Below are 22097 nucleotides of genomic sequence, written 5' to 3'. Positions count from 1 at the left end.
CAGTGGTACTGCAGGCCTATCTCCAGCATATGCTGATTCAAGTGAAGTCCAAAAAGCTCCTTTTTGAATCTAAATTACAAACGGGGCTTCCAGCTATGAATACATTGCTTCTCTTAGAAACTATGCAATCCTGCAACAAACTGATTTTAGAGTAACATTTCACTTACATGGTTCATTCAGTATCATTCAGCTAGAAGAATAAGTGCTGGCTTGCTTCAGTAAATGAAATCTCCTTCCTTCAACCTGGCTACTTGAAATGATTTAAGATGTCCAACTTGTCTGCATTACCCCTGCTCCCCAAGCTGTTAAAACTCTTGTTTAACTAAACATTACCACCTCAAAACTGTTCCTAGTCTCATTCAGGCAGGATCTATTCTTTCCAAGTGCAACCCTAAGCCCCTCCTGCCTTCACATTTGCAGACGAAGCTCCAGACTTGCTCATCACAGATCAGGTGTTTCATTCCACTGTTAGTCATGGTTACGTATCAGGCCCAATTGGGACAGAGCCTTGAAATTTTCCCTGAGTCACTTTGTGTCAGTGCCACAAAAACATTCATTCAACTTTATAAATATATGCACAGGAATTTAGGACCTACAGAGAGCAGAAAACACAGCCACTAGGGTAATTCACTTTTCCGTTCACTAGAGAACATAGAATTGAATTGTAATCAAGCAAAAGAGTAGGATGCATAAGTACCTTCTTCATAGCTTGGCACTTGGCCGTTTCAGAAAATCCGATCATCTTATCAGGAGAACAGATCTTGATAAAGGGAAAGTTGGATTCTTCTGCTATTTTTGCTGCTAAAGCAGTCTTCCCACTGTGGGGGGGACCTGAAACAAAGGATAAACATAATGAAAAAAAACAGAGAAAACAGCTCTGGTAAGGCTCAGCACAGATGATATTTTAAGCATGCTTATAATCTCATTCAGAGGTATCTGCATTTTGAATTGACCTTTTCTTCTACTTGCAGAAGCAACACACTAACTCCTAGTGCAATCCAGTCCTCCAGATGAAGGAAATTAATGCAAGTATTTGAGCACATGCAGACTGATTTGCCATGAAACCAACACAAAAGAGGACGTTACACATTTTGTAGGACTGGCCACTGTACCAAAGTTAGCATGTGTTTGTATTTTGGAGAAACTTCTTGAACTATGTTTATGCCCCTTCTAAATATGATTTCTGCAGGTACTGTGGCAAATTAGTCAACAGCATGAATGCCAGGTAAATACTGACAAAGACAATGTGTTATTTGCCTGAATTCACATCAGAATAATTCTAACAGACAAAAGACACTTCTTAATCTATATACCCAATACAAATCAATTTGGAGTGCAAGAAGGTATTGCATACAAGTGATATGTTGGCCACGAGCACACAGAATTATTCAAGTAATCTATTCAAGGTTAATTTCAAAGCTACAGCCTGCTAAAAGCAATCCTGGTAATCCAGATTTTTTTACTTCAGGAAAAGAAAGAGGGAAGCACTATATAACAAATTCTACTCCAGTATCTGTAACATAGATATTGGAACTAGCTTCCTAGACTCTTCATAGTCAATAACAGTCTGGACAGAGGGCAATCCACCTCTAACAGCAGACATCTAAATGTGGCCAGGCAAACTGTTGTCTGAACTCAGCTAATTACACTGATGAGCTCTCCCATGACTTCAAAGAGAATTTAGACAACTAACTCAGCTAGAGATGTTCACACTGTATAGCATCCACATTTAGGTTAACTGGGTACATTCACTTCTCCATTGTTCAGAGAACAGGATTTCTCTCAGGTTGAGAAGCCAGTTTTAATATCTAAAGCAATTTTACTCAAGTAAACTGAAAGAGCAATTCTGGTTCCCCCCCCATGTGTTACTTTTATGTACAGTTGCAGGATGTAACAGATGACCACTTGGTAACTGATAGGAATAGTTTACAGAAGTCACTTGGGGTTGGTTTTTGTTTTTTTTTTTTCCTTAAATTTACCTTCTAGAAGAACGCTAACCAAGGGAGTGCGGTCGCTGTTCTTAGTTTGTTGAACAAGCAGCTCCCCATCATCCAATACCCTTGTTACTGGATCACCCCACTTAATAATACCATTCATGATGTAGCTTGCATAGTCTTCCTGGTTGGTTCCAAACGCCTGTATTAACAGAGGGGAACATGTATTTTAGCGAGAAATTTTGCATTACATCAGAAAAACATGAAACAATTAAACATCACCAAAGTGACCAGGACCAAGACTCTGGAAAATGCTTAAGTGAGACAGTCAGTACTGGAAGACCCATTGGTGACATGTACCCTCATATTTCATATACCCTCAAAACAAATTCTGATCATTGCAAGTGGCCAGTGGGTTCTGAATCCACAGCATTTAAAGACGATTCTCAAAAACAAGGCTTAAACCTCTTACTACAGTCCATATTAAAGCTGTCATCCATTAACTGAAGTAGCCTAAAATGCAGAGTGTACATACAACAAACGAGAAGAAATTCCAAGTTGCTCTTTTTATTTGTTCTATTCCTTCTTATGATTCTTGCATGCAACAGAAGGTACAAAACAGAGCCTTAGCAATGCAGGCAGAAGGAGGCTCCCTACTTTAATTCCTACAACACAGGACACAGTATGTCAGCCCATGGTGCACCACTGCATGTCTGATCCCAGAAGGAAGTTGCTATCTCATGTCATTAACTGTACTGGGTGACTATTACAGGAGTTACATAATGCCTACTTACTGGTTTGATATCATTCTCCAATGATGCAAAGAAGTCTCCTCTTGTCACACGCAAGCTCTCTGCCTTCTCCATATCCACTTCCACTTTGTTGCTGGCCTAATAAAGGCAATAAAAGACACTGAAGTACAGCAGCACCGCATACAACCTCTTCCATCCCCTTCCAACTTCCATCCACAGATCCAACCCTGTAGCTGGTCTGTGTCAATAAGAAAAATGCTTCTTAACAGGACATTTGTTGGACATATGCTGGATACCACTGGAGCAATCATCACCTTCACAGAACGACATCATATGCCAGCCCCACAAAGTCATTAAGTAACAGTTGCTCCACTCCACTGGGTGGAAAGCTGAAGTGAAGAGTATGGCCATGACCTCACATTTCAGAGAAGCCACCCCAGCTAAGAACAAGATGGAAGATCTGCACCATCCTTGCTGCTATACTACCTTGACTACATAAACCAAATATCAGTGAGGCTCAGACTGGTGCCCAGTGTGGGACTTAATCTCACCTAATTTCTAAAAGTTACTGGAGTTATGTAAGTTCCCTTTAGAGTAGGGAACTACTCTTTCCATTTAGAGGCTGTAGAAAAAAATCTTCATTATGCTTTCTGGGTGCTGCATGGGAAGGGGAAGCCTCATTCATTGCATGACTTTTTTCAGAAAGACAAATTAAAGTTTGGTTTAACCCAACTCTGAATCTAGTTCACATCATCTTTGGCAACTAAGCCAAAAATAAGAGTTATTCACACACCTCTATTTCAGAAGGTTTTAGCTTTCTATTCAAACCAAGCACTTTCCTCTCCATACAAGAAAGTCTTTAAGGGGATTGGTAAATACTAGTTTTCTTTCTGCTTTGTCTTCATTTGCTTCAGTTCTATGAAAGCCGTGAATCTTCCCAGGGCAGCACTATCAGTATTACTTGGAATAAATAACCTGCAGTTAGCTCAGCTCATAGTGGACTCCTTTCTATATGAAAAGCATCACCTTTTTCCCTTCTGCCATTCCCAAACCATCCAGCAACACTTAAAAGCTAAAGACTGGAAGCAAACACACAGCAGAGACAGCACTACTGCAATCTTCTCTTGTAAGGAATTTCTCAATCACAACTAGACATACCACTAGGAGGTGGCCCAAAGCTGCTCACTCTGGAGCCAGTAGAAGTTTTTAATTCTTGAAAACAACTTGAGAGTAGCCTTCAAAGCTGAAGACTTTATTCAGATGTCTGTAGACTTCAAAGCCAGCTGTAGATGTATTATTGAGTATAGCTGCAGCTCCACAATATGGAGCAGCTCCATTTACTAGGATTATTTGTAGACCTGCTAGTACATTGATTGCCTCGGGCAGCAACCACGAATTAAATTGATTTAATCATGGAATCATAGAATACCAGGTTGGAAGGGACTCTCAAGGATCATCTGGTCCAACCTTTCTTGGCAAAAGCCACATCTAGACAAGATGGCCCAGCACCCTGTCCAGCCGAACCTTAAAAGTGTCCAATGTTGGGGAATCCACCACTACCCTGGAGAGATTATTCCAATGGCTGATTGTTCTCATTGTGAAAAATCTTCCTTGTGCCCAGTTGGAATCTCTCCAGGAGTAACTTATAACAATTACCCCTCATCTTTTCCATGTGACTCCTTGTAAAAAGGGAGTCTCCACCTTCTTTGTAGCCACCCTTTAAATACCGGAACACGGTGCTAAGGTATTCCCTAAGCCTTCTTTTATCAAGGCTGAAACAAACCCAGTTCTCTCAGCCTTTCCTCATATGGCAGGCTTCCCAGTCCTTTGATCATCTTTGTGGCCCTTCTCTGGACCCTCTCCAGCCTGTCCACAGCTTTTATACATACTGGGGACCAAAACTGAACACAGTATTCCAGGTGTGGCCTGACAAACACTGAGTGGAGTGGGATAATGACTTCTTTATCTCTGCTGGTGATGCCCTTGTTGATGCAATCCAGCATCCTGTTGGCTTTTTTTGCCACAGCAGCGCACTGTTCACCCATATTGAGCTTGTTGTGCACCAGGACCCCCAGGTTCCTTTCCACAGAGCTGCTCCAAGCCAGGTAGATCCCAGCCTGTGCTGCACTCCTGGATTATGTTTTCCCACGTGCAAGACCTTACACTTGTCCTTGCTGAACTTCGTAAGGGTCTTGTTAGCCCACTCTTCCCGCCTATCCAGGTCTTCCTTCAGGGTGGTTCTCCCTTCCAAAGTGTCCACTTCCCCACTCAGTTTGGAATCATCAGCAAACTTATCAGGGTACACTTGATCCCATCATCTGGATCACTTATGAAGAAATTAAACAGCGTTGGGCCCAATATCGATCCCTGGGGGACCCCACTTGCGACAGGTTGCCAGTTTGAAAAGGAGCTATTTACCACCACCCTCTGGGTGCAGCCTGTCAGTCAGTTCCCCACCCACCACTTGTCTAGACCATTACACATCAGTTTCTCTAGGAGGAGGTTGTGGAAAAACACATCAAAAGCATTGGAGAAATCCAGGTGGACAATGTCCAATGCTCACCTTTTCTACTCAATGGCATACAAAACCTGGCTATTGCATACTAATCCTATGATTACAGTCTGCTGAGGATCCCGAGTGGAGTTCGATATATCAGAAAAAGGATTAGTTACAAGAGGGGGCAGAAGCTGATCTGTGAAAAGCAATTCATCTAACTGTTAAGTGGTAAGGCAGAAACCTATTTTGTAAGTAGCATAGAGAGAAGGCAAAAGATCTTCATTCTTTTCCACTAAAGTGCAGCCTTGAAAGACTTTTGATCATTTCTGAATTTCCCAATTATACCATAACAAATTTCTCTAGATTCCAAAACAAATATAATTTTCATTGAAAGTTACCCAAGTCTTACTACACCAGCTGCTTCTACCTGAGAGTATAGTAGCCCTACCTGATCTGATAGCTCAGGAAGTAAAAATTTGGGATTTCAAAGGGTTTCTTGGAAGGCATAGCAACCTCTATCACCTTTGCTAAAGACCAAGGTGATGGACGAGTCAAATAACTTTAACCCTCAAAGACATGTCTGAGACATCCTCTTCTGACCAGGATGATCTACAAGAACAAGGAGTACACTTGAGCATGGGAAGGAAAAAATAATAATAAAAATAATCACATTATGCCTGTCTTGTAGAGTAGCACATGCAGCCTCTAAACAGCAACCTCAGGAACCCAGACTGGCCAATAACATTGTGCCAAACAAATAACTATAACCAGAGGATGGCTGAAATGAAAGAGTCCCTTCTCACAAAAACACCCACCAAGCAGAAATACAGGATGCCAAATGTATCAACCTAGTGGATCTTTAGTCTGTACTTTGAGTTGATCACTCTTCTACTTTGCAGAGGGAAGTGAAGGTACTTGAAACACTTAATATATTCCTGAAGTTGTTTGTACACTTAAAAACAGGGGGAGTTCTTTCTTTCCTAGCCTTTAATGAGTGACACATTTTAATTTTTAACACACACACACACTTTGAGAGATTATCAGAAGAGTTTAAATGATTCAGAATAATAATGCCCCTTGATTTTCAATGTGTGCTCTTGCTTCTCGTAGGTGCTTCTGAAAACTAGGTCAGGCCTATGATGTATATTTTAAATTTTGCAGTACTTGTAGGAGAGAATAAAATACCTTAGTGCATCATTTGGCTGAAGACATCTTCAGAATAAACAATAAGATTATCCAAAAATACTACGTCAAAGTGTTTGAAAAGAAAAACAAAGCATGGCTGCTTCGCATTTGGAATATACATACATATATTATTAAGATGTCAATCACATACCAACCTAACGGAGGGGACTGCTCTTTTGCATTTATGCATTACCGTTTTCTCTTCTCCCACTGTGACATTTTGGCACAACAGCAAATATATCAAAACACTAATGGTCCCCAAACTCACCCAAAATTCAAGCATTGAAAAAACATTAACTATGAGCAAAATTAATTATTTAAGGAAAATGTTTTGCCTGCGAAAGGATGAAAATACCTCCAGAGGTGCTGACTTCTTTTTTGAGACAGAACACAAGAAAATGAGAAACTGTTGATGTTTGTAGGTTTTTGCTATAGGAAACAATTAATAACTTTTCAAGTATTATGGCTATACAAGAAAAATTAGCAGAAAGAGCCATTTTTCCTTTAAAAAGGGTGCTCCCAAGAGATACGAATGTCTAAGCAACAAAATGATTTCTCTCGCTTAAATGAAAGCATGATTTGCTTTCCTCATATTCAAGGCTGAACAGACTTTTTACTTAAAATACACCAGTGCTGTGGAATTGATGTCAAAGCCTTTTCTCTGCAGTAATTCACACCAGTTCTTGGCCACTAGAGCAAAGGGGCTGTGCCTTTCAGCCTCCTTCTTCACAAACTAATCATCTCATATTTCAACACCATCGAATACTGTGTTTTGCATCTGGATTAATATAACCTGACATTTCATGGTCCTTAACTCCCTTCTAGTTAAAGATACACTGACCTCCCATAATCAGGAAACATTGGGAAAACAAGGCAATGTTCCTCTAGATGGAGGGAGCTGAGAACATTACAAGTCTCTATGGACACTGAGACCATCAAGTGAGTTTTTATTTGAAATGGAAGATGTTGTACAAGCCCCTTCTGAATTCAACCAAGATTTTAGCATCAGCAACATCTTGGAGCAAACGATTCTTTCCACAGCTTAAATACTTCTTCACACAATGCACATCTCCTTTTCTTTGCTTCGATCATGGCCGTGTGTCCTGGTTTCAGCTGGGATGTAGTTAACTGTCTTCCTAGTAGCTGGTACAGTGCTATGTTTTGAGTTCAGTATGTGAAGAATGTTGATAACACTGATGTTTTCAGTTGTTGCTCAGTAGTGTTTAGACTAGAGTCAAGGATTTTTCAGCTTCTCATGCCCAGCCAGGGCACCTGACCCAAACTGGCCAACAGTGTATTCCATACCATGTGACGTCCCATCTAGTTTAGGAACTGGGAAGTGGGGGGGCAGAGATTCGCTGCTTGGGGACTGGCTGGGTGTCGGTCGGCGGGTGGTGAGCAATTGCCCTGCGCATCATTTGTACATTCCAATCCTTTTATTACTACTGTTGTCATTTTATTAGTGTTATCATTATCATTATTAGTTTCTTCTTTTCTGTTCTATTAAATCGTTCTTATCTCAACCCAGGAGTTTTACTTCTTTTCCTGATTTTCTCCCCCATCCCACTGGATGAGGGGGGAGTGAGTGAGCGGCTGCGTGGTGCTTAGTTGCTGGCTGGGGTTAAACCACGACACCATGGCTGGTATCGTTTGCTGTTCTCCGAGTTCTTGTATTAGGAAAGAGTAAACAGTCATTCCCCATTCACTGATTCCAGTACGCATGTTTTCACATACTTTTCATAACCCTTCACCGTATTTTTTTCAGGCTGAGAAATCCTAGTCTAACCATTCTTCCAGTGAAAACCTTCCTATACCTCTGAGCTTCCCAGCTGCCTTTCCAAATCCTAGTTCTACCATAACCTTTCCAAGGTGGGTTTCCCAGGACTGCACAGATTCAAATATACCAGGGATTTTATCCATGACATAATCACAGCCTTACTTTTGCTCTGCATACCTCTTCGAGTAAATTCTAATGTTGCACTTGCTTTTTTCACTGATAAGGACTGAGCTGATATTTCAAGATCATTATAACTCCAAGAACTCGACCCCAAATAATGGTCAGGTCAGTCCCTATCACTGCCTATATCTTTTTGAATTTTGTCCCCCCAATGTACACTTAAATTCACTGACTACAACTTGTGCACTTGCATTATTTCAAATGCCTTCTGCAGTTTTCCATAGGTGGCCTTCATTTTTATGGCCACAAAACAGCTATGAGTTTGCAATCTCGCTTCTCTCCTCTCTTTGCAGATCATTTATGAATATACTGAGCTGCACAGGCTCCAGCAGAGATCCCTCCCATATGACTGGCTGTTCTCAATTCCAACTCTTGTCTCCTGGCTCCAATCCATAAACTGAGCTCAAGACCTTCCTTTCAGTTTTTATCAAAATACATTTACAAACAATCACTTTCCATTCCCACTGAGCTATGCAAGAGCAACTTGGAGGTCAGGAGATGAAAGAGGTAATTCAGAACCATGTAAAAGCACAGTGAAAAGGTGGTGTCCATATGAATTTCATCTCCTAAAATATGCTGAGATGCCATTACCCATTTGAAAGTAAACATTCAAGAAAAGATTCCAAATGTAATGATCCTCCCTTTTTTGCCACGGTGAGAGATGACAGGACTGACCTTAATGTGCCTGTTCATAGCAGTAGACTGAGCAGCTCGAACTAAACCTTCTAATTCAGCACCACTGAAGTTTTTAGTCTCAACTGCCAGTTCTGCAATGTCCACATCTTCAGCCAGCAGCTGGTGTTCCCGCATCCGTACTGTGTGGATATGAAGAATCTGAAATCGACCTTTCTCGTCCGGCAAGCCTGAGATTTTAAACAGAAAGCATGTCAATGAGTGCCTCGGCACAGCAACTGCAGCAAAGCCTTCCCCTCTCCTCAGTGGTCCTAATTCCAAAGGCTCTTTCTCACCATGAGCTATTCATTCTTATAAGTAGAATATTTGACAATGCTTTTTGTTTGAGAACATTCAATTACACTAATTGCCCTTGGCAAACTGATTAGCATCACCACCAAACTAGAGAGAAAAAGCATAAGGTTTAGTTTCTTTCCTCGGGGTTGCTTCAAGTTGGTTGCTCTTAGGCTTCCACACCAGGAATTCACTTTAGACAAAGGCAATCTGGTCAGTCCCTTGGCATCCCTAAACCCAATTCCCATCTTGCAATTATCACAGAACCATAAAACCAAAGAATAGTTCGGGTTGGAAGGGAACTTTAAAGATCTAATCCACCCCCCGCTGCCATGGGCAGAGACATCTGCCACTAAATCAGGTTGCTCAAAGCCCTGTCCAATCTGACTTTGAACACTTCCAATGGTGGGGTATCCACAGCTTCTCTGGGCAACCTGGTCCAGTGCCTCGCTACCCTTATCGTAAAACATTTCTTCTTTATATTCAATCTAAACCTGCCCTCTTTCAGTTTAAAACCATTGTCCCTTGTCCTGTCATGACAGGCCCTAGTAAAGTCTTCCTCTGTCATTCTTATAAGCTCCCTTTAAGTATTGAACAGGCACAGGAAGGCCTCCCTGGAGCCTTCTCTTCTCTGGGCTGAAAAACCCAAACTCTCTCAGGCTCTGTTCACAGGAGAGGTATTCCAGCCCTCTGACCATTTCTGTGCCTCCTCTGGAGCTACTCTAACAGGTCCATGTCTTTCTTGTGCTGAAGACCCCAGAGCTGGGTGCATTGCCCTGGGGGATCTCACAAGAGTGGAATAGAGGGGGAGAATCCCCTTTCTTGACCTGCTGGCCACAATTCTTTTGATGCAGCCCAGGACATGATTGGCTTTCTGGACTATAAGCCCATGTTGCTGGCTCATGTCCAATTGTTCAACCACCAGTATCCCCAAGTCCTTCTCCACAGAGCTGCTCTCAATCCATCCATCCCCCAGTCTGTGCTGATGTTGGGGACTGCCCTGATATTGAGCCATTGACTGTAACTCTTTGGACATGGCCATCCAGCCAATTCCTTATCCACCTAATGGTCCATCCATCAAACTCTTATCTCTCCAATTTAGTGGCAAGAATGTTGTGGGGCACCTTATCAAAGGCCCTACAGAAGTAGCTCGTCCCTTATCCAATAACGCAGTCACTCCACCATAGAAGGCCACTAGATTAGTCAGGCACAATTTGGCCTTTGTGAAGCCATGTTGGCAGTCTCTAATTCCCTCCCTGTCTTCCACGTGTTTCAACATATCTTCCAGGAGAATCTGTTTCATGATCTTATTGGGCACTGAGGTGAGGATAACTGATCGGTAGTTCCCAGGGTGCACCTTATCACTCTTTTTTAAAATAGGCGAGATATTCCCTTTTCTCCAGTCACTGTGGACTTTGCCTGACTGCCATGACTTTTAAAATATGATTGAGAGTGGCTCAGTGACTACATCAGCTAATTCCCTCAGGACCCTAGGATGCATCTTATTGGGTCCCATGGTCTTGTGTATGTTCAGGTTCCTCAGTGGTCCCAAAATTGATCGTCTCTCACGATGGGAGGGACTTCATTTTCCCAGTCCTGCCTTGAGGATCAGGGACTTGAGAGATGAGAAGAGTGATTATCAGTGAAAACTAAGGGGAAAAAATTGTTGAATACCTCAGCCTTCTCTGTGCTGGTTGCCCCTAGTTCTCCTGTCTTATCTGTCAGGAGGGGATGGGGGTGTACTTTTTTTTTAATCTTCCTTTCCTGGCCAACATATCTTTAGAAGCCCTTCTTACTATTCTTCACATCCCTTGCCAAATTCAGCTCCAGCTGTGCCTTAGCTCTCCTGATCCCAACCCTACACATCCAGGCAGCGTCCCTATATTTTTCCCAGGATACCTGTCCTTGGTTCCACTGCCCGTGCATTTCCTTCTTACACTTTAGTTTGACCAGGAGGTCCTTACTGAGCAATGCTAGTCTCCTGCCTTCCTTGCCCAATTTCTTACATGTGCGAATCAAGAGTTCTTGCGTGCTAAGAAAAATGTCCTTAAAGAGCTGCCAGCTCTGTTCTGCTCCTTTATCCCTCAAGGCAGTCTCCCAGGGGGTCCCATCCACTAATTACTTAATCAACTGAAACTTCACTCCCCTAAAATTCAGGGTCTTGACTTCAGTCTTCACCTGGCCCATACCATTCCCATAAAATTTTCATTTTCTCCAATTGAGGTGATAATTTCCCAGTTTGCACCTTAGCAAGTCCCTTCTGAAATGCATACAATGGAAGATACAGAAAAGCCTTTTCTTAAAAGAAAGCGTAACAAGTCAGTCTGGTACATCATCATCTTGGTAAAACCATGCTGCTGTTTAGCTCACTTTCCAGCCGACCTTCACAGCTTTTATTACAAGGATCTGATAATTTGCACTGATTAGTATTTGTGCTGAGGGTATGTGAAAAGATATTTTAAAATGTGCATAGTCCCCAGCAGTGTTCAGTCCTTATCAGCTGATAATTTATTCTAGGGATGCATTGCTCAGTCCTTGGAATTTATTTAATTTAATTAATTTTTGTCAACTAAAGATGCAGGTACTACATCTGCAATACAAGCAATCTCACCTGTGTTTACTAATAACAGTTGCTATTAGGCATGTGTTTTCAAGTATGAGATTGTTCAAAGGCAACTGTCATTGTGGCTACACTTCTTTATCCCTAAAGTACACTTTCTTTATTGAGTCTTTCCTTCAATTCCTTGTAGTTATGTTAATTTCTGAAGACTGTATCTGGCTACAGTTTTTGCCAATGCTAATTCTCTCTCATTACTATTCATCAGCCTGACTTCTAATAATTCTCTGTGTACTGCTATACACTTCTATACACTTCCAATTTTCCTTTTTTTGTGGATTATACCAGGAACAGGCACAAGTCTCTTTCAGTATTTTTTCCTACATCTAACAAATGTCTTAGTCTCTTCAGTCTCTGGCACATTTTAAACCATCCATGCTGTCTGTGCCACAAGTTTTTAAACCCCAGCTAGTGCTCTAGTTGTCTCTCTAGTCCTCACATCTTGCATGAGCTACATGCACAGTAATGCCTGATATAAACCGTTTCCTGCAGTACTCAAGGACAGCATTAACTCCGGAGCATTAGCATCAGCTCCCTGCCCAGGTTACCTCTGCAGCTGCCTCAGTAGTCATCAGCTTCACTTCCTCATTCCTTCTCTTACCTAAAATCTTTCCCTTTCAGCTATCAAAAAACTCCTTCCTGTTTCTGGCTCTTTCAAAGAGTGACATTACCCTTTAAGGATAAGAGAAAAAAATCCCTAGCAAGCTCTTAAGATTACATTGCTAGATCAGATTTCAAGAGTTTCCCTGCAGTTCAGACCGGCATTGACAATTACAATCTTGCCTGCCATCCTAGTATGATATCATATGATTTTTAGTGTTATATGGACATTTTCATCTAATTTTCTGCAACTGAAAGGAAACAAAACATAATACTCATGGCCTTACCTGTTCCTTTTCTGTGAATCACTACAGTTTGAGAATTTTTACCTTTACAATAGTCAGTGCCTAGCTCAGAACATAGAAAATATTTTGTGACATTTGTATGTCTGTGGAAGGTTAGGGGAAAATGTTTTACGCACTCTTCCAAACTAAACATCTGAAACTGCATATTCAATCTCTATATTAAACACAGATCTTAACCAATTTGAGTTTCTCACTACAAGACAGGATCATTAAGCTTTTAATCAGTTCCAGGCTATTCTCTATTCAAACTTTATTCTGTGAATTGTTAATCTCAGAACTGAGCACCACAACCTACCTACTCTTTAGACTCCACCATGATCTTTACTGATCAAACTTTTGATCTCAAATGCAAAGTCAGAGACTTGTTTTCATGAATCAAAGATGGTCTGGGCTTAATTTCTTAATAAATCCTACATTATCAGATATTCCATTATTTAATCTGCATTGGTGTCAGGCAGATACATACAATTACAAAAGTCCCTTTTAAGTTACTGACAGATAGCATTCTTTTCCAGCTCACTAGAATAAATGGCTAACAGAGCTCTTCGGCCCACTTTTAGTTCTGTTGATACAAGTAATCCAGACCTGCTGATTTCAGAAGCCAATAGCCAATGCTGTTTCACATTTGCAGTTCCTGCAGTGAAAGTCACCAGTATCACTTCATGCAAATAAAATGATCTGCACTTTCTCCAAGTCAAGAATTGCCCCCACACTGTACTTGCCTACTCTACAAGTTCAACAGTTCCGCAGTTTCCATGTAGGAATGGTCTGGTGCCATTACTTGGCTCCTTTCATTCATGCAAGAGATTCAGGGTCCTGCCTGCCCATACCTATCCATTCTGCTGGACAGAAACTGATATCAGGTCAATAGCTTATCAGTAGGTAAGTCTAAAATGGTACTTTAATTGGCTGATTAAATTTACATGTAATATTTTGGAGGAAGCTGCATGAAGTTTAGCACCTATGCCATCCTGGTTAATTATTCATATTATGACATACATTTGCTTTACTACTGTAAGTACACACGAGCTCATGTATTGTGATATGCCAACTTGCTTACCAATCTCCATTTTCACCTCCAGTCTCCCTGGTCTCAGCAGAGCCTCATCAATCAGGTCAGGTCTGTTGGTCATTCCTAAATTGAAAGTTAATAACAAAATAAGCATTATCTGAGCTTATTAAGTGGGTTTCCAACTCCTGAATACAGCCCATAGATCTAAGAAGATACCTCAAAGAGTCTCAAGAAAACAGACAAAAGATACCCATCTTCAGAAATATTGGAAAAGTCATGCCCTGAAGTACAGTCAGGGCAACAGGGAACAAACCTGTACTTGTGACTGTATCTGCAGACCTCCTGGCACTAGGACAACTAGACAACACAGCTAGAGAAGCCCCACTCCTCCATAGGCCGATACATCAATGCATATCATTCCTTGCAAGTTTTCTTAAACTATGAAACATTTGTTATCAAAAGCTAAAGGAGGAAATTGTTGAAAGCAGCAATATCAGTCGATTACAGCACCATCTCCCTTTAAATCTGCTACTGATGCTTGTCAAACAGAAGTCGTTCAGCTTGGATTAGTCCAAACAGATCTAATACCAGTAACAGTAACTTAGCTGACCTGCTATGAGGAAAATATCAGCAGTTTTCAACCAGACCCCATAACAGAGAAAGTAAGCACCATCATACCAATCACTAGGATATTATTGAGCTGCTCTACTCCATCAATTTTGGACAGCAACTGGTTTACAACAGTATCATGGACTCCGGTGCTACCCGCCATGCTTCCTCTCTGCTTGCAGATTGCATCAATCTCATCAAAAATGATGATATGCACACCACTGTTTGCTCCAAGCTATTGGAGAGAAAAACATGTCAGGAATGCCACGTCATCACCTAAAACAATCCAAACAAAACAGTAACTTCTCAACAAGCTCAGCCACACAGGTACAGAACATTAATACCTCCAAGTTGTTTTAGTATCACGTTACGTATGTATGAGATCCCTTTCCAGAATAACATCTCGCCATCCTCCAAAACGGGGTGGTTGGTAGGCTTTGCACGAGCATAGGACTTCACAGCTGACACTGGTAAGAGCAGCAGTGTTTCAAGGAAGAGGACTAGACTGAACAAGAAAAGCACAAGCCCAAAGCTGGAACATACAGCTCAGACAAAGGGTCACAGTACTCAGTATCTGGGAAAGCCCTCTGGAACGGAGACAGAGAACAAAACACATCTGTGGAGGGATGCACCCAATGCGGGAAATACCCCAGGTTGTACTAAAGTTAGAAAATATACGGCTTGCCAGAGTAACTTTGTTCTTAATATTTTTAAGGAGTCCATTAGCTCAGTGACAATCGGGAACAGAACTGCTTATTTCCAGGTTCACTCAAAGGTGAAGCAGTTGCAGCTGGTAAGAGAACAGGATACTTTTTGTGACCGTATTATGAAGCTTTTTCCCTTCAAATTCCACTTCTAAAACATCTTTTGTGGACAGTGGAGACCATGTTAACACTGGGTAAATGTGCTGTCACTGGCAATCTGCCCCAGACACAAGTCATTACAATACCAACCTTTTCGAGACCTTTTTAATCTTGCAACTTGTCATCAGGACCATCCCCTCCAGCCAATATAAAGTCTATTTTAACAGGTGTGTTATTGCAGAGGAAAAGAAGCTCGCAGCTTTCAGTTATATTGCAACAACCAGAGAGAAGATTGTTTACATCGGTACAGGTTACCATGCAAAGCTGACTGACTTATTAATAAATCTTTTGCAGAAGAAAATTAAATTATTTCAAGCCACTAGCAAAACCTGCAGTCTTGTTAGGCATAAATAAAATTAAGGGATACAATGTCCTTTGCTAATGTCTTCTGAAAAGACTTCCCTACATTTAACTGTGACTTGCCTGACATTGTATTTTCTTTACCAGAAAATCTATCAAGATTAAGTCATCCACAGCAGAGAAAAGTTACCATAGCACACATGAAATAAGTGTTTACACCTTCTAACTAAAGACTGAGCTTTTGATAGCCAGCTGAAGTAATGGATAAAAAAAAAAGTTTGGAAAAAACCAGAATCTTTATCTCCACTTCCAGTTTCAAATATCTAGACTGTCAAGTTTCAAGACACTATTCTCATCCATCAGCTTTCTGCTGAGAAAAATTAATAATGTATCAATTATAATGCTTCAAGGATTATAATTTACCTACACTAATAAGCCTGTAACCCAAAAACCTGAAATCGTGAAACCTTATTTGAAATTCATCCTATGTTATGTGCCACCTGAATTTAGTAGCAAAAATCCAAATAGATTATGTCTCTCCCACAAAAAAAAACAAAAGAAAAGAAAAAACAGAGCAAAATTTTTGCAATCCCATTTTCAAGCACTTTTTGAGCAGGTGACACACCACATAATACAAAGCATAGCAGGATGGGCCCTACTGTATTACTTTAAAATAACTCTGCATGGAATTTAAACAAACTGTCCATCTTCAGCATAGCTAGCTAGAAGACCGACTACCTCTTCAGGTTCTAAGATCGTTTTTTCAACTGACAGTGTGTGAATCTGTAAAACACTAATATTCAGTGACTTACAAGGAATAACTATAATCACAAGCTAAGCAGTGACTCAGTCTTTTAATGCAAGCAGTAATTTTCTGATTATAAACCTCCTTTCCGGTCATTCTTTAGGCACATTCATACTGACCATGCTATTTATCTATGTTTGCATTACCCTTCTTTGTTCTTCTTCTGCATCAGCAAACAGCTTGCGGATGTTGGCCTCAGATTCGCCCACATATTTATTGAGGATTTCTGGACCATTGACCACCTTTGGTTCTCTGGCATTCAGCATCTTGCCAATCTGTCTCGCCATAAGTGTTTTACCACAGCCTGGAGGTCCATACAAGAGAATGCCTTTCACATGCTTGCAGCCTAGAACAAGAGAGAACAAGTTTAGAAAGCAGGGTTATGATGGTAACAGCAATATATTGAAGAGGAAATTGCTGCTTACAGTAGGGGTGCTTTTACAGGGATCTGGCAGAGATGTGCATTAGCCTTAGCTCTACTCGGTGCCTTTATCAGTGAAATTCAAACACAGAATTGCCAGACTGGATCAGAGTCATTCCAATGATCTGGCAAGGGCCAGGAAAAATAATCCATAGAACAGCACAAATGCTCTCCCATGCATTAGGCATGCTAACTTAATAGCTAAGGACTGAAAGCTTGAATTATAACTTCTTGTTAGTAATACAAAGCAACAGAGATCACTTGGTAAACATGTGAATAACAATTTTCAGTTCAACAAAACCCAAGAGTAGGTCGCACGGATACTGATCATCCCCAGGTACTGAGGAGTTGCAGGTACTTTTTCTACATCACCATATGCCCTGAACACCAAGCAAAGACGTACTAGCAATTTAGGACAAGCATGTACTGCATCTGGTTCATTTATCTCTTCTCCTAGAGGGACACACAGTGCCTACAAAGGTAGCCTTCCTTCACAGAAGAGTTTCAACTGAGTTTAATTTTCAGGTATGTAAGCAAAATGAAGCATCAGACCTTCAAAGTTACTCAACTGACAGTGAGCTCCCAGTGTAGACATAGATCAAACACATTAATCTGATTCTTGAAAGAGAAAATGAGGACTATCATGTAATAATGTCTAACTTCTTAGCCCTGTATTGGGCTTTAATGAGTCCCATATGACACATCTAGTTCTGATAGCAAGTTCATAGGTCAAATATTGAGAAAACCGAAAAAGGCCTCTAAGAACCACTAGAATCATGAGCCCAAAAAGCTTGACCTGTAACTAGAAAGACCTGAAACATTATCATTTATTCAAATAACAGGACTTCAGATCACTGTGCATGAGCACTGGCGTTTAAATTCTCTCCTCTAGGGAAACAGAAGGTATAATGGTTGCAAGATAATGCTGGACACGTCCCATTCAGCAACGGGCACAAGTTTCCTAAGTGTACACACAACTCCTGATAGAAGTTCCCAAGTGTGAACAAGAAAGTTGTCCCTGAAAGATTCTAGAATTTTGGATATGCAGCTTGTGAGCCGCAGACATATGTTATCAACTGTCTGAATATCATTATGCCTGATTATTTCACGCTCTGCCTTATACTTTGCTAAGAGAGGTTGTGGTAACAGCATGTGTCTACAATGAAGTTTGTTTTCTTCATTTAATGGGACTATCAGCATTTAGACAAGATCTAACCAGACAGAAAAAGTAACTGCATCAAGACAAAACCTTTCTCCTGGGATGAATCTGAAGGGGCTGGTGTTGGAAAACCCTGAAACAGGAGAGCAGAGATCATGTATCAGCACTAAGTTTTAAACACTGAGCACCACACTCAGAGAAAGCCTCAAAGTAGAAAGCCACAGTTTCATAGCAGAGGCATCTAACTACAAAAACAGCATAGGAAAATAGAAGTTACCTAGAGAAGACAACACAGGAGCTATATACTGCCCAATTTAAAAGGCATGTACAAGACAGATTCAGCAGGAGAGTGAGTTTGGATATTGTCTGGTCACAGAGTGGTAATGAAAGAGAAGACAGAAACATGTAATTTATTCTGTCTAGATCCTTGTATTTTCAGCAGACCTCCTTTTTCTATTTTCCAGTAGATATTGAAGACCAAAGAGTAAACACAAAACTACAAGCAAACACATTTATTTTCAACATTTAGGACACAGCAGGTATTTCAGTAATTTATTTCTTTCTATGCAATTTCAAGCACAATAGGAAGTATTAGTTCCTCCCTATATCACTTCACTTTGCCCATGGAAAAGACGGCTGTGCAGATAGCAAAACACTCAGCCTACATGGAGTCAAGATGTCCTCCTCATGTTTTAGACCATCTTGGCCACACACAGCACCAACACCAAGTTGACAGACTCCTGCATCTACTGTCCTTCCTCTAGAGTAATAACTAAATCACGCCACTGTCATCCTCACCAACCAGACCAGCGAGGACATCCCAAGGAAAGAGACCCTAAGGAAGCTGAAACCACTGTAGCCTATGGGAAAACAGCACATTTGGAATCTGCCTCAATGAAAATCTCAACTTTGAACACAAGTGTTTAATTACAGAGGTAGGGAATTCAGTAGCACCTTCTCCTTTTCTCTTGCTCCATTTCACTGCTGCACAAAATCCCTACATATGTTCTCCAGACAAGTGAGGAACACAAGATATCCCTACATGTGAAGATAAAAAAACCCTATGTTTTGTTTCAAGAAAATTTATCTAAAACCTTAGAAAGCTTGAAGTATTAATTGTTTGAGGTAAAAAGCAACACAGTAATTAGCAGAAACTGTTCCATGCCGTAGATGACATTCACAATGAATTCATGTTGTACTACGCTCTTGCAGTTTGACTTTAAGGATGCAAACGATCCACCAAGAGTCCTGCAATGCTTAAGATACACATTAAAAGCAAAAACCAAAAAAGTAGCAAACTGATGGCACAGAGCTCAGACTTAAAGGACCTGAGTTCAGTTTCTACCATCATCAAAAGTTTCATGAGCTTGGGCACACAGAGTTATTCATGTCACCCACACAGAATGACTTCCCTTCTGGTTTTTGGCTTGTCTCAGCTACGTGGCAAGTTCACCCCATACAAAAGAGTGCTCACGGCTGCACAGACCTCATGGCAACATTCTGCCTTTAAAGAACAAATACTTTTCTCCTTTATTAACTTACCAATACTCAACTGTGATTTCATTTACTCCTGAATATTACAGTGATAAAGATTCATTTCAATCTGAGTAACTGCTCCATACAAAATAATTTCTATTATCCACATGCATTGCTCGCTCTCTCTTTCAGGTTGTTCATTCACTGAAATGAAGTTTCAGAAGAACATTGCTAAGAGGAATGCCTGATCCCCTACCAAAACCCCAGAGAGCAATACTGCTACATTGAATAAGCACAGTAATAAAAAGCTGAAAGATTTTTCTGGGCTTCTCTGCAGATAAAAAAAAAAATTACTACAAAAATCAAGAGATCTAGCTAAGAAGAATTCATTAGTCAACTTTCAGGCATCTACGACTCAAAAACATAAACAACATATACTGTCAGTAAAGACAAATTTCACACAGGAACAAATGAGGCATAGATAAATTAAAAGCTATTCTTGTCAAATCAATGTCATGAAAGGTATTGTTAACGTGTTTCGTGGAGGAACATGATCAACTATGTAGCCAAACAGCACAAAGCAGGATTTCAATGATGAGTGATGCTTTGAAGGGAAATCCCAAGCAAACTGATGCTCAGACAGCTCCACTGTGCTCAAGCAAGAGAAACTATCAAAAGGCTACTGGCAAGTCAGGGCACATGTACATAAACAGGCCTGGGAGCATCCTGAAAGAGGCAGGAAAACTGTACCACAGAGTATCATTTTTCTCTAGTACACTTTCAAAAAAGAAACACGAAGAACAGTCTGATCCTTTTTTTTTTTTTTTCTATTTTTCCTGCAATTCACAATCCCTCTCCTAGAAGGGGGTGCAACCTAGTTATACCCACTAGAAGCTTCTCTTCTACAGCCCAAAAAAACTGAACTTCTTGAAAAGCCCAAATATTCCCCTCCTCTGCATGAGCTAACATAGCCTTAGCACTATGGGAGATGAGACTTCAGGTGCAGCTGAAGCCTCCTAGGATTTTCACACTCTTCCTATTCAAACTTGCTTATCATGAGAAAGCATCATCTCTTATCTAATAAATAAATTTAAAAAAAAAAGGACAGAAGCTGTTGCAGTAGGGAAGGGAGGGAATAGGGCTGGTCAAAGGTAGGCCACTGCTTCAGCTGCCTGCCAAAGTCCTCAGCTGTACAATGTCATTAGCTATTCAACCCTACAGAGAAAAAAAAAAAACAAACCCCACAGCTCTGGGACACAGCAGATTCCCAGGGACAACCTGACAGCTACCAAACCTTACCCAGACAAGCTCAGCCAGCATTGGGTAGTCCACACTCAGTCTTTAGCAAGTAAAACCACACGTGTGTTCCCCCACATCTGAACATCAAGGATATTACTGACCATCTGCTGCAAGACTTGGTTGCCACTGAATGGGCAACATTGAAAGCTGGGTCTTAGTCAGGTGGAAGAACATTCCTGAAACCAAAGCAATTAGGTCCTCTTCAAATAAAATTGCCACAAGCTACGCCAGTAAAGACTTCCCTGTATAGCTACATTCACCTGGCTAAAATTAAAGTTTTAAACACAAGCAGGACTTTATTAAAATAGACAGGTGATGACAAACTACAAATGTTAGTCTCAAATCACAGTGGGATCCTATGCACTACACAGGAATTTTGATTAAGTTTATCTCCCCTTTGCTGATTTCACCAATGCAGCCCAAATGTCAATACTATTATGAGAATCTTATAAACACAATTTATTAGTAGTGCAGACATCTCTAACTCGTTAAGCTTACCATTAGGACTCCAAATCAAAGGTCATTCCTGTAACATGACACTTAATTATGCAACTTAATGACATACAGTTAGAGGCTGAATGGGTATGTCAACAGGAACTAAAATATTCCAATATGGGAAACATTCTACACAAAATATCAGGGAAGAAAAAAAATCATAAAAACTGGTAAGAATGGAAGAGTTACTATTGTCACCAAGAGAAGTCAAACACTATTTTGAACCAGAATGTCACTTACCCAAAGACAAGATAAAGTTTATTTGTTCAACTCTCACTATTCACTTTTTTTGAAAGATCAGAAGAAATGTTTTAGTGTAATAGGGATTTTCTACTTGGGAGTGTAATTCCCCTTTTAATTAAAATCAAAGCATTCTGCTGTGATTGTATCATTCAGATGCACCTATCGGGAATCTGCATTGATAGTAAAGTAGTGATCCTGAATACATCAGGGAGAGATGCTTATCTTTACACATTAATCTTCAAGCAGGTTAGAGTAAGATCAGGGTTCCCAGACTTCACCTGCCACACAGACAAAATTTCCCCAAAAATATAGCTGGGTGGAATTTCCCCCTCCTCTCATCCTGTAAGCCGAGCATTATTCCAGCCTACATCACTGCCTCCAGTTAATCTTCCTTTAGGATTTACGTGCTACCGACAAGTAGCAAGACTGAAGTAACTTGTTTCTGCTTTTAATTCAAAGCTGAGACAGAGAAAGGGCTACAGCCGAAACAGAAGGTTTTACTTTAAGTGGACTCTCAGTAACCAGTTTTTTTGATCTGTCAAATCATTTGCCATTGTAAGGAGAAGACAACCAAGTCAGTAAGTTCCTTCTAGATCTTTGAA

General features: G+C 40.7%; 1 protein-coding gene across 2 annotated transcripts in view; it reads right to left on the bottom strand.

Annotated features, from left to right (window-relative positions):
• NSF (N-ethylmaleimide sensitive factor, vesicle fusing ATPase) overlaps positions 1–22097 on the bottom strand; it is an 84040-nt gene that overhangs the window by 20878 nt on the left and 41065 nt on the right. For both annotated transcript variants that reach the window (XM_069786834.1, XM_069786833.1), the window contains exons 9-15: positions 16549–16748; positions 14504–14669; positions 13874–13948; positions 9001–9188; positions 2729–2824; positions 1980–2136; positions 698–831 (exon numbers count right to left, since the gene is read on the bottom strand). In XM_069786834.1, coding sequence (XP_069642935.1) covers positions 698–831; positions 1980–2136; positions 2729–2824; positions 9001–9188; positions 13874–13948; positions 14504–14669; positions 16549–16748 — 1016 coding nt within the window. The remainder of the gene's footprint in view (positions 1–697; positions 832–1979; positions 2137–2728; positions 2825–9000; positions 9189–13873; positions 13949–14503; positions 14670–16548; positions 16749–22097) is intronic.

Source organism: Haliaeetus albicilla, chromosome 7 (assembly GCF_947461875.1).
Source record: "Haliaeetus albicilla chromosome 7, bHalAlb1.1, whole genome shotgun sequence".
In the NCBI taxonomy this organism is placed as follows: Eukaryota; Metazoa; Chordata; class Aves; order Accipitriformes; family Accipitridae; genus Haliaeetus; species Haliaeetus albicilla.
This window is presented reverse-complemented; position numbering and strand designations above follow the sequence as displayed.